The 12,252-nt window shown below is 50.3% G+C and overlaps 2 protein-coding genes across 2 annotated transcripts in view; both read right to left on the bottom strand.

Moving 5' to 3' along the window:
- LOC145337783 (nuclear factor 7, brain-like) overlaps window positions 1-12,252 on the bottom strand; it is a 41,616-nt gene that overhangs the window by 23,178 nt on the left and 6,186 nt on the right. The window lies entirely within an intron of this gene.
- Window positions 1,971-11,851, bottom strand: LOC145337757 (E3 ubiquitin-protein ligase TRIM39-like). Its single transcript, XM_080182604.1, has 3 exons — window positions 11,845-11,851; window positions 11,400-11,423; window positions 1,971-2,521 (listed from the first exon to the last, which is right to left on the bottom strand). The coding sequence occupies exons 1-3, from the start codon at window positions 11,849-11,851 to the stop codon at window positions 1,971-1,973; spliced, it is 582 nt and encodes a 193-aa protein (XP_080038730.1).

The following is a 12,252-nucleotide window of genomic DNA, read 5'->3' as shown; positions in this document are numbered from 1 at the left end:
ATCTTATTGAATGGCGGGGCAGGCTCGAAGGGCTAGACGGCCTACTCCTGCTCCTAGTTCTTATGTTCTTATAGCGCGCAAGAAACAACAGTTTTCACTATACACTAATACATGTGACAATAATAAATCAAAACGCCACCGACTCTAAATCCCCGCACAACAGGATGTAACCTCAAACTCACCGCCTCAGTGCCAAAGCCACGCCCCGGAAATCCTCCTGAGTGACCGAGAATCTGACCAATCGGATTTACGGTTGTACAAAAACCCTCCTCCCGCACTCTGACTGACAGGGGCTTTCACCAGTCCTACTACAGAATCCCCGGAAACCGGTATTCCTCGCCCAGAGTGACGAGAGAACGAACCAATCACCTTCCAAAGCTCAGCAAACCCGCCTCCCTTTCCCTGCGTGCCTGGAGCTCCGGCCAATCCGTTAACAGGTATCCCGGAAGCCCACCTCCTCGGCCTGAGTGACAGGCACGCCTACCAATCGGCTTGCTCATTTCCGGGAAAACCGCCTATCCGACGCTGAGTGACAGCAGCATTAACCAATCGTCTCCCAGCTTCAGGGGATCCGCCTCCCTCTCAGGTCAATAAGTCACACCGACCAATCCATTGCTCGGAATCCGGCCCCTCACTATGAATGATGTGGATATGCCGGCGTTGCACTGGGGTAAACACAGTAAAAAGTCTGACAACAGCAGGTTTCAGTCCAACCGATTTATTTGATAGTAAACCCACTAGCTTTCGGGGTTGCCCCTTCGTCAGGTGAATGGCGACTCATGAATGACAGCTGGTCTGACCATTCCACCAACAAACAATTTAAAAACCCGCCTTCCAACTGTGACTGACAGGCACTTAAACCAATCCACCCAGATTTCCCGGAAAGCTGTGCTTCTGGCGCAGAGAGACAGGAGGATTCACCAATCGCCTTCCAAGGACATCAAACCCGCCTCCCGCCGTTTCAGTGGCAGGAATTTTCCCATTCCGGATGCCAAGGAAATGACTTTCTCTTGTCTGATTGACAGGAACCTCGGCCAATCGACTTGGCCATTCCCCGGAACCGCCTCCCACGGTATAAATTAACCGCATGATGTGGAGATGCCGGCGTTGGACTCGGGTAAGCACAGTAACAAGTCTCACAACACCAGGTTAAAGGCCAACAGGTTTATTTGGTAGCACAAGCCACGAGCTTTCGGAGCGTTGCTCCTTCGTCCGGTGAGTCACCGTTCCGAACGTTAGTGGCGTTTGCTACCAAATAAAGTTGTTGGACTTTAACCTGGTGTTGTAAGACTACTCACTATAAATGACAGATACAGCCACCAGCTGACATCTTTTTCCGAGGCGCTGCCCCTTCAGTCTGAGTGACAGGACGCTGTCCAATCGGATTCCGGTTCCCAGGAAACCCGCCCCTGACTCTGGATGAAAGGGATCTTGACCAATCTGCTTCCCCACACTGCGGCTGGCCGCACCTCTCTTTGAATGACAGCTGCATTGACCAATAGGCTGCCAAGTCCTCGGAAACCCGTTCCCTACTCTGAATGACAATCGTTAAGGCCAATCAGCTCCCCGATTATCCGGAGGGCTGTCCCTTTCGTTGGATGGACAGGTGAATTGACCAATCCACTCACGAATTCACAGAATCCCGCCTCCTCCATCGGAGTGACAGGAGATCCGGCCAATCGGCTTCTCCATTCCCCGGAATCCCGCCTCCCTCACTCAGTGACAGACACAAACAACATGTTGAGTTTCTGCTTCTTGGATTTAATGATGAACTGTGGAATCTTTGAGAAAAACTGTTTCTATTCCAGTGGTTCTCAGATTGTTTTGTTTGAAGAATCATTTTACAAATGTAATCATGGAGCCCCCAATGTAAATTATAATTCTATATAATAACCACAATATGAACAGGTTCCATCAGTTTACAGCTGGCAGGAGGCAGGGAGACGGTGTGAAATTATGGGATGGATCTGTTAGAGACCTTTAATCCCGCAGATTGTCAGCGGCGCCGAGTTTTTCCCGTTGTTATTCCATCCCGGATTGAAGAAGGGAAAGATTCTCTCAGTGAAAGTGTGGGTGAAAGTGTGGAGATGGGACATGTTGTCCGCATTGTAAAATGACACCTGTCCACCCTCATAGTCCAGGAAAACCCCGATCTTCCGGGGATTCACACTCGGGGTGAGGCGGGTCAGTGAGGGGGAGGTGAGGGCTAAATAAACACTTTCGGGTCTCAGCCCCACCATCCAGAATCCGGACTCAGGTCTCAGGGGGATTTCCCCTTTCCTCTTCACAGACTCTCGGGCCACTCCCAGAATCCACTCTGTCTTCTCCCCCACCTCCACCTCCCAGTAATGTCTCCCTGATGTGAATCCCTCTGATCCCAGGACAAAGGGCCAGTAATCAAACCTCTCCGGGGTGTAAGGGAGCGGCTGCCATTTGTCTCCGAGTCTCACACTGGTCCGGTCCTCAGACAGGATGAGCCGGGGATTCGCTGTGTTCGGATCCAGAGTCAGAGAGGCTGGAGCTGGGGGAAAGTTAAAATAACACAGTCAGTGATTTAGAGAGAGGGGGTGGGGAGGGGAGAGAGTGTGAGGAGTGAGGAAGAGAGGAGAGAGGTTTGTGAGGGGGAAGGGAAAAACAGCAGGAATATGATGGGTGCATGGAACAGAGGGAGGGGAGAGGCGTGGGAAGAGAGCAGAAAGGAGATGTGAGGATGAAGGGAGAGAGTGAGAGAAAGGGAGGAGGAAGAGAGGGAGATGGAGCATTGAAGTGGGCAGAGAGAAAACAGAGCAGCAAACAGAGGGAGCAGGAGGGTGAAGAGAGAGAATGAGAGCAACATGAGGAAGAGCACAAGTCAGAGCCCGAAGGATTTAGATGCAGTGTATAGACAGCAACTGGGTGGCAGATATTGTGGCAGGCTGTAAGAGAACGATATGAAGATGTGGAGTGTATGGGCAGAATTTAACGACCTCATTGTGGCCGTTTTGTGCTGGAAAAATGTCATAAAATCTGGCATGATATGACTAGCTGGAATGGAGCCCATTTTTGGACCCATTCCCATTTTACCACCAAAAAAATTGGCACAATCGGGAGCCTGCCCAAAATGGGTGAAGCATCAATTTGCATCATTTGTATTCATCACAATGTAGTTAACAAAATTCACTCTGAATCATCCCAGCTTATTTGCTGCAGTTGGAATCAGTGAGGAAAACACCAGTCGCATTCAGAGAGCAGAGAGGGTGAGTGAGGAGGTAAGTCTCAGGTTTCAAATGGCTCTGTGTTGCTGGGGGGGTTGGGGGGAGGTTGTTTCATGCTGTACAGGTTGCATTTTGGAGTGCGGTGAGAGGCTGTTGCTGTTCACGAGGTTCGACTTTGGATTTTCAACGCTGACCCAAGTCTGAGTGCTGATCTTGGGTCTTATTGCTGAATCTGGGTCCAGTGCTGGCAGCAGCAAGGGCTGTTGCTGGCGGGGAATGGGCTGGAAACTCTCTGAAATGGCAGGGCTGCAGCCTCAGAATTTGTTAAGAAGTGCTGTTTCAGGCCTGGACTGCATGGATTCTAGGTTTGTGTTTGTGAGTGGAGGGGAAATGAGGACAGCTGTGTTGCTGGTGGTCTTGTGACGGGGGGGGCCAAGTGGGGAGTATGTTTTGCTAGGGAGCTGTGGGGGGTTAATGTGGTGAGTGTGCATTGCAGGGGTACTGGGGAGGTATAAGGAGTGTGTGTTGCTGCGGGTCTGTGGGTTGGGGAATGTGGGAAGTGTGTGATGGTGAGTTCTGTGATGGAATGTGGGTAGTGTGGGGGTATGGGGAGTGTGCGTTGTTTGGGGACCGTGTAAGGGGGAGTGTGACTTGCTGGGGAGCTGTGGTGGGGAATGGGGTAGTATGTGTTGCTGGGCTGGGGGCGAGCAGAGTTCTTTTAACCTCTCTATCTGTCTCTCCTCTTCCTGAAAGACCCCCTCCACACCCACCTGCTCTTCAAATGGCTCTCCCAATGTAACTTATTAATCTTACCGTTCTTTGAGGAGGAGGGGCAGGAGGAGAATGTATGTGAAAATGAATAAGAGCATGGGAAGGGGCCAACTGGGAGAGTGGATGGAGAATGGGGATAGAGAGTGGGAGGGAAAGGTAAGTGCTTGGCAGAGAGATTGATTGTGTGAAGGACCGGGAGAGATAGTGGAAAATACTGAGGTAAGAAGGAGAGATTGATGGGGGACAATACATGATCCTCACTGGAGTGTGGCCACACAGGCAAGTGATCCCGGATAATTCTATGCCAGGCTTGCTTATTCTGTTTAAATTAGTATTACAATAAATTTAAAGAATACATTCAACCTTGCATCCGTTCCAGGTGCAAGATTTATCGAGCCTGATGCCCGGTGCCGGTAAGATCGCGTGAGGTGAGAAACCGGGTGTGAACCTGACTTCTGAGCTCTCTGGCAATCTTACCAGCTCACTCCGCCCATCAGCTGGTGGGGCATAATGGTAATGTCATCCCCAAAGAATCTACAAACAGACAGGTTTGCTCTGTGACAAACATTTGGCAGATGAAATATCATGTAAGAAAATGTGAAGTTATGCACATTGATAGGAAGAATAAAGAAGCTGAATATTATTTAAATGGAGAAGGACTGCAGAAAGCTGCAGCTCAGAGGGATTTCTGGGTCCTCATGCATTGATTACAAAAAGCTAGCATGCAAGTTCAGCAGGTATTAGGAATGACAAGTGGAATGTTCATCTTAACTTAAAAGGGAATGGAGTATAAAAATAGGGCGATCTATACAAGGCACTAGTTAGACAACAGCAATTCTGGTCCCCTTATCCAAGGAAAGATATACTGGCATTGGAGGCAGTCCAGAGAAGGTTCACTAGATTGATTCCAGGTATGGAGACATTTTCTCATGAGGAGAGGGTAAGTGAGTTGGACCTGTACTTATTGGAGTTTAGAAGATTGAGAGGGGACTTTATTCAGACCTATATAATTCTCTGCAGGCTTGACAGGACAGACACTAAGGCATTGTTTCCCCTTGTGGCAGAGTCTAGGATAAGAGGGCATAATCTCAGAGTAAGGGGTCACCCATTTAAGACATAGGTGAGGAGAAAACGCCTCTGTTTGATCAGTTATGGTAACAATAAATGGCAGGGCAGACTTGATAGGCCAAATGGCCTCCATCTGTTCCCATATCTTATGGTCTCATGATCTTAAAAGGGGATAGAAATAGTACTCATTACTCCAGATATGGTCTCACTAAGGTCCTGTGCCCCTGCAGGAACAATTGCATATTTTTATGCCTGGGTATCTTTGCAATAGATACTAACGTGCTATTTATATTCCTAATTACTTGCTGAACCTGCAGACTAACTTTTTATGATTTATGCACCAGGACATCCAGCTCCCTCTGTACCCTAGAGTTCTGCATTTTCTCTTGGTACAATACCAGACCAGACCAAACCCGAAATTTGTTACGATCTTGGATGAAACCTTAATATTTGATTGTTCCTATTCTGGACACTATCATGTTTTAGTTCTTGGATCTAATTTGAAATCCCTGTTATTTACTGAGAGTATAAATCATAAGAATTAGGAGCAGGAGTAGGCAATTTAGCCTCTCGAACCTGCTCCGCCATTTAATACAATCCTGGTTAATCTTGTCTCAGCCTCAACTCCACTTTCCTGCCCCTTCAATGCCAAACTAATTAAAAATCTGTCCCAATCATGTCTGTGGGATGGTTTCAGGGGTCAGCGATGAGGCCTGCGATGTCTGTGAGGGAATTGGTGAGAAAACTGGTTTAAACCACAACTGTCTGTTCAGTGCAACTTCAGACCCGAATCTCCCACACTCAGTGCATTGCAGGGATCACAATGATGAATATCATTAAATGCTGTGGGGCACAGCATACTCGCACCAAACAGCCTGAAATCTGTCGGATCAGCGGGAATCTGTGGATGTGCACATCTCTGGGAGATCACTGAAAAGATCTCCCAGTACTGCCCTCCAACCCCCTCAGACATTGCTTGCCCCCACAGCCCCCCTACAAACACTGCTGCTCCCCACAACACCCTCCCACCCCCACAGATATTGCTGGCCTCATCGGTGGCCCCCAAACCAGTTCCCCCGCAGAGACAATCTCCATACAGACATCACTGGCCTTATCATTGGCAACCCCACCCGCTACTGACTTTGCTGCACCACCTCCCCCACCCCCAGAGAGACATCCCTCCCCCACCACACAGACATTGCTGCCCCTTCCTTCCAGAAATTGATACCCCCCCGACCCCCGCCGTATAGACATCACTGCACACCCTCCCCTTGCACAGACATTGCTACCTACTCACCCCATGCCCCATGGATCTGGATAATGTGGATACCCCACCCCTTGAATATGCTGACCTCACTGCTGCCCTGCAGAAAACTTGCGTTGTGCTCCCATACACAACCCCAGCTTGCGAGCATTCCCTCTCTTGAATGGGAGTCCTCAGTATTGCACCTGCCCTGAACACAGCAGCTTATTAATTCGGAGCTCTGAGTATTGCACCTCTCCCAGGACACAGCGGCTTATTGAATGGCAGTCAATCAGCACCCCGAGGGACGCATAACATTCAATTGAAAGCAGCCTTCAAAATTTCTCACAAGGATTTGTTGCCAACTGTCCCTTGACTGGCCAAAGTCCCTGCAACCGCCACCCCCCAAGAGCTGTATATAAGCTGCAGGAATGGACACACAACTAATCACACCACAAAGATATATTTGAGGAAATCAGCCCCAAGATTCACTGAGGCCGACCAAGAGCGCCTGCTTGATGCCATGGAGGAGAGAATTCAGTCGCTCTTCCCCAGCCAGGCGCCTCGTCCAAGGGTTGCAGTCACCATGGCATTGTGGGAGGAGGTGGCAGAAGTGGTGAATGCCTGGAGCCTGACACTGTGCTCTGGCCGGCAGGGGCAGATAACACTGTACAACCTTCTTTGAGCAGCAAGGCTGAATGAGCATCCCACTTGGAACTCTGCACTTTCTTGGCACAGATCTCAAACCCTGTGCGAGCATTCAACAAGGCCCCCTTCCCCCAGGAACAGAATCTAACCCCTTCCCCTCACCCCTCAACGAGCACCCTTCAGTGGTGACCCTTTTCCCCTCAACTGCCAGCACAAAACTCCCGAGACACAGGCACACATTATACACCATGCATTTGAATATATTAATGCTTGCGAGACACCTTAAGCTCCTACAGCAGAAAAGCATAACTGCCACGTGAGGGCACAGACTGGCGATGGTGTGCCTGACCTGCAGCAGCTGACCAGCGTTGAAGAGCATACCGTGGAGTTGGCAGGGGGAGATAGTTCATCCAGAATGCTGACGGACAGCCAGGTTGGCATCCAGTTTGCAAGTGAGCATAAGCATAGCCCTCAACGTAAGTCCTCTTTGAAATAAGTGTGATGCTGTTTAGAATGTTTGACCTCCCTTCCCCTAATGTGTGTTTTCTTTGCAGTTTTGGACCCAGGGGAACCTGGCCCTTTGTGTATTGGTGATCCCACCACCACCCTCGCTTCCGCTCTTCTGGAGCAAACTGCCCACGATCCCCCTGGAGAATACCTTGGAAGGAGACTTTGAAGAATCCTCTGAGGACAGCACCACTGAAACGGCACCGGCATCTACCACACAACCCACGAATACAGAGACTATCACCACAGTGGGTATCTTTCGTGTTGAGGCTTCTGGGTCACTATCTGGTGAGCACATCACAGACACTGATGCACATCTGAGGGCCTGGGCATATAGAGGTCAGCCAGAGGCAAGGATTCAGCTGTCCTCAAGCCAGATGCTGCGCCTCGGGGCCAAGGTTGGTGGTGATGCACAGGAAACACGGAGGGTTGTGGAAGGGGTGTCAGCAACCATGCTGCAACTGCAAGGCTGTTTAGGGGAATCCAACAGAGCGCTGCTGCAGGAGGTGGTGCTGACACAGTGTGTGAACCAGGCCAACATTGCAAGGGTTGCGACCACAGTGGAAAGTCTGACCCAGGGGTCTGTCCTCATGGGTGACAGGGTCCAGGACATCCCGGAGACACAGCAGACCACGAGCGAGGGTGTTGACGCCATCCAGGAGGCACAGCGTTTCTTAGCCATGGGTGTTGGGAAACTGTTGGCCATGGCTGGGACTCTCACTGGCATTCTGGAGACACAGTTGGCCGTGCCTGTGAGCCTTGATAACTTAGCCCAGCGTCAGAGGGCTGCTGGTGAGGGGCTCCAGAGCCTGGCTTGCTCACAGAATGCTGCAGTGGAGGGGCTCCAGAGCTTGGCCCAGTCTCAGAGGGCCGGAACTGAGGGATCACAGATCATGGGGAGACGCATCTGAGCCTCCAGGACTGGCACGGCCAGGTGATACCAGAGTTCCCGGAGCTCAGTCCAGCCACCCAGGCATCCCATGGAGTGTCCCTGGGGCCTCTGGGCCCCACAAGTGAGGAGGAAGGGCTGGGGCCCATGCCGGGGCCGTCCGTCCAAGTGATCCCAGACGTCCCGAGACCTTCTGATCCCCCCCTTCCGCACACCGGGGCATCTCAGGGTCAGCTAGAAGAACAGGGTGGCACCAAAATAGTGCCAGCAGCTAGTCAGCTGGGGCCCTCCAGGTCCCAGCCACCCAGAGGACACCCGCCAAGGGCATCACAGGCAACGCGGTGTGCATCATTGCTGGACACCTCCACCTCTGGTGTGCATCCAGGGGTCACACATAGAAGCAGCAGTAGACAACAGAAAGTTAGAAAGTTCGAGTTCACGAAGAGAACATGGGTGAAGGTTATCAGTAGTCAGGGTTTATTGATCACGAACGTTAAGAGCAGAATAAACTTTTATTTGCACTTCACAGCTGTGACTAATGTGTCTCTAATTCCACACCTCCCTGCCCCACCCCACCCCAAAGTGCAGAGTTGTCCCCATTCCCTTGCATAGAGGTGCTTGGAGACTCAGCTACATGTTAGAGAGTGCCTGTCCTACCTTCTCCAACACCCACCAGACTCTTAGTGCAAGTGAGCCCCTCCACCACCCCCATCCCCCAATTACCCAACAAACATGTCTCCCCAACCCTTACAGCTACTTGGGCCAGGGTGGCAGCGTGCATTCAGAGTGGAGGTTCGGGATCAGGCTTGAGTGGCCCCAGGGACAGGATCCCAGTGTGCCACAACAGCAAGTGGTCATCATCCTCCAGCTTTCAACCAAGACACACAACCACTGCCAGCCCAGGCACATTAACAGGTTTGGATCTTTCTGGGGGGGATATGGTGGTGGGTTGACAGAGGCTGTGGAAGGGTGATGTGGAGGTTTGAGGGCCCAGATCGGTTTGGAGGGGGAATAGCGGCTGCAATTGCTCCTGGAGTGTGGTGGTTGCAGCCCCCTCACTGCACAGCACCAGCTTGGTGAAGCGGGCTGTAATCAAGGCAGCCCTCGCTGCCCTTCCCGGCCGGGCACCTGCTATCGCCTCCATCCTCTTTCCTCTGGCTCCTCATATGGTGGGACGACCACTTCGCCCCCTCGCCCCTCATCCTCCTCCTCCTGCTCCAGCTGGTCTCCCTGCTGCTGGGTGATGCTGTGCAGCACACAGCAGATAATTATAACATGTGAGGCACACACAGGGTCAAACTGGAGACCCCCCCAGAGTGGTCCAAACAGCAGCACCGCGTTTTCAGCAGGATGATGCACTGCTCGACATGGGTGCTGCATGGGTCTCGTTGTAGCAGGTCTCCACCTCGGTCTCGGGCCTCCGCACAGGTGTCATCAGCCGTGACCTCAGTGGGTAACCTTTGTCACTCAGGAGACATCCTGGTAGCCTGGGCCGGTCTTCAAAGAGGCCGACTGCCTGAGCTCCGACTGCCTGAGCACAAAACTGTCATGGACACTCCCTGGATGGCATGCATCGACCTGCATGGTCCCCATTCCATGGTCACATATGATCTGCACATTTAGGGAGTGGAACCCTTTCAAAGAACTAAAAAAATTACAGCACAGGAACAGGCCCTTTGGCCCTCCAAGCCTGCACCAACCATGCTGTCCGACTGAACTAAAATCCCGTACCCTTCTGGGGACAATATCCCCCTATTCCCATCCTATTCATGTATTTATCAAGACGCCCTTTAAAAGTCACTACTATATCTGCTTCCAGTACCTCCCCCAGCAACAAGTTCCAGGCACCCACTACTCTGCATAAAAAAAACAATCTGCTTTGTACATCTTGTTTAAACCTTGCACCTTAAACATGTGCCCCTTGGTAATTGATTCTTCCATCCTGGGAAAAAGTTCTGTCCATGCCTCTCATAATCTTATAAACTTTTATCAGTCGCCCCTCAACCTCTATCGTTCCAGTGAGAACAAACCAAGTTTCTCCAACCTCTCCTCATAGCTAAAGCTCTCATACCAGGCAACATCATGGTAAATCTTTTCTGTGCTCTCTCCAAAGCCTCCACATCCTTTTGGTAGTGTGGCGACCAGAACACTATATTCCAAGTGCAGCCTAACTAAGCTTCTATAAAGCTGCAACATGACTTGCCAATTTTTAAACTCATCTCCCGACTGATGAAGGCAAGCATGCCTTATGCCTTCTTGACTACCTTCTCCATCTGCATTGCCACTTTCAGTGACCTGTGTACCTGTACACCCAGATCCCTTTGCCTATCAATACTCTGAAGGAATCTGCCATTTAGTGTATGTTTGCTGTCTGGATTAGACTTTCCGAAATGCATGACCTCTCCTTTCTCCAGATTAAACTCCACCTGCCATCTCTGTCCAAGTCTCCAACTGATCTATGTCCTGCCGTATCCTTTGATGGTCCTCATCGATATCTGCAAATCCACCAACCTTTGTGTTGTCTGTAAACTTACTAATCAAACCAGCTACATTTTCTTCCAAATCATTTATATATATTACAAACAGCAAAGGGCCGGGACAGACTGCAAATCATTAGCAGATGTGTGCCCAGTGACAGCAGATTCCATGCAGTCCATGTCTGAACCTCGGCACACCAGCCTGGAGCAGTAAATGCTTCATCTGGTTAGGCCTCAGTCAGCACATGGTGCACTCCTCTCCCAACACTCAGTGTAACCCCTGACCATAGCCCACAGCAAGACAATGCCACAGCACAGTGCTCTGGAGGGAAAGGCTGAGCAGGATTCCTTCAGGGACCCTCACCCTGAGAAAATAGAAGCACCCCTGCCCGCAACCCAGATATCACAGGCCAACATCTGAAGGCAGCAGGAAGAAGCCCACCAAGCATCTCCAGGGCCTGCCTACAACATCCCTCGCACACTGCACACTGCGCTTACCTCCTGACGCCAGTTCAAGGCTGCCACACCAGGTTGAGTCTTTTATATATCTACTCTGATTTGTGTCAAAGTGACATCACACCAAAGAGGTAGGAGATGCTAACCTGGGTGGAGATTGTCATGTTGATCTCAATAATGGCATTCCAAAGTATGGTAAGTGATGGAAATCAGTGGTCGGACAGTTTTCCGTGCTCTCCCGGCAGCCCATTTTTTCCCGGTTAGGGGATGCGCACGGGTCGTAAACACTCTGGGGTACCTGCGAAAAGTTTGACTCATGCATCTCCCAACCCAACCCACCAAAAAACGAGCACATTGCCAAGGGAGAATCGCCCCCATAATTTCTCCTCGTCTGTGTTTTAAATCTGCCACCCCATATCTTAAAACCGTCAGCTTTTGGTTTAAATCGCCCCACGAGAGGAAACATCTGCTCTCAATCTGCTTTGTCAATGCCCCTTAGCATCTTGTATACCTCAATTATATCTCCTCACATTTTTCTCAGCTCCAGAGAGAATAGGCCTAAACTGGCTAACCTCTCTTCGTAAGACAAACCCTTCATCTCCAGAATCAAGCTAGTGAACCTTCTCTGAACCAGCTCCAATGCAATTCCATCCCTCCTCAAGAAAGGGTACGAAAACTGTACACAAGTGCAGTCTCACAAATGCTTTACACAATAGCAATAACACTTCACTACTGTTATGTTCTATACCTTTCACAATAAATATGAAGATTCCATTTGCTTTCTTTATTACCTGCTATACCTTCATCCTAGTTTTTTTGCCATTCGTGCATGAGGACACCCAGGTCGCGAATCATTTGCGTTTGTATTTTTCCTATCAAAATGGATAAGCTCACACTTATTCACTTTAATCTCATCTGCCAAATTTTGTCCTGTTCACTTAAAATCTCCATACCCATTTATAAGTTTCTTCTTTTGTTATCACAACTTACTTTCCCTTC

This window comes from Carcharhinus amblyrhynchos, unplaced genomic scaffold (assembly GCF_965287045.1).
Source record: "Carcharhinus amblyrhynchos unplaced genomic scaffold, sCarAmb.v2.hapA scaffold_73, whole genome shotgun sequence".
Classification (NCBI taxonomy): domain Eukaryota; kingdom Metazoa; phylum Chordata; class Chondrichthyes; order Carcharhiniformes; family Carcharhinidae; genus Carcharhinus; species Carcharhinus amblyrhynchos.
The sequence above is the reverse complement of the archived record's forward strand: the minus strand, read 5'-3'. Positions and strand labels throughout refer to the sequence as shown.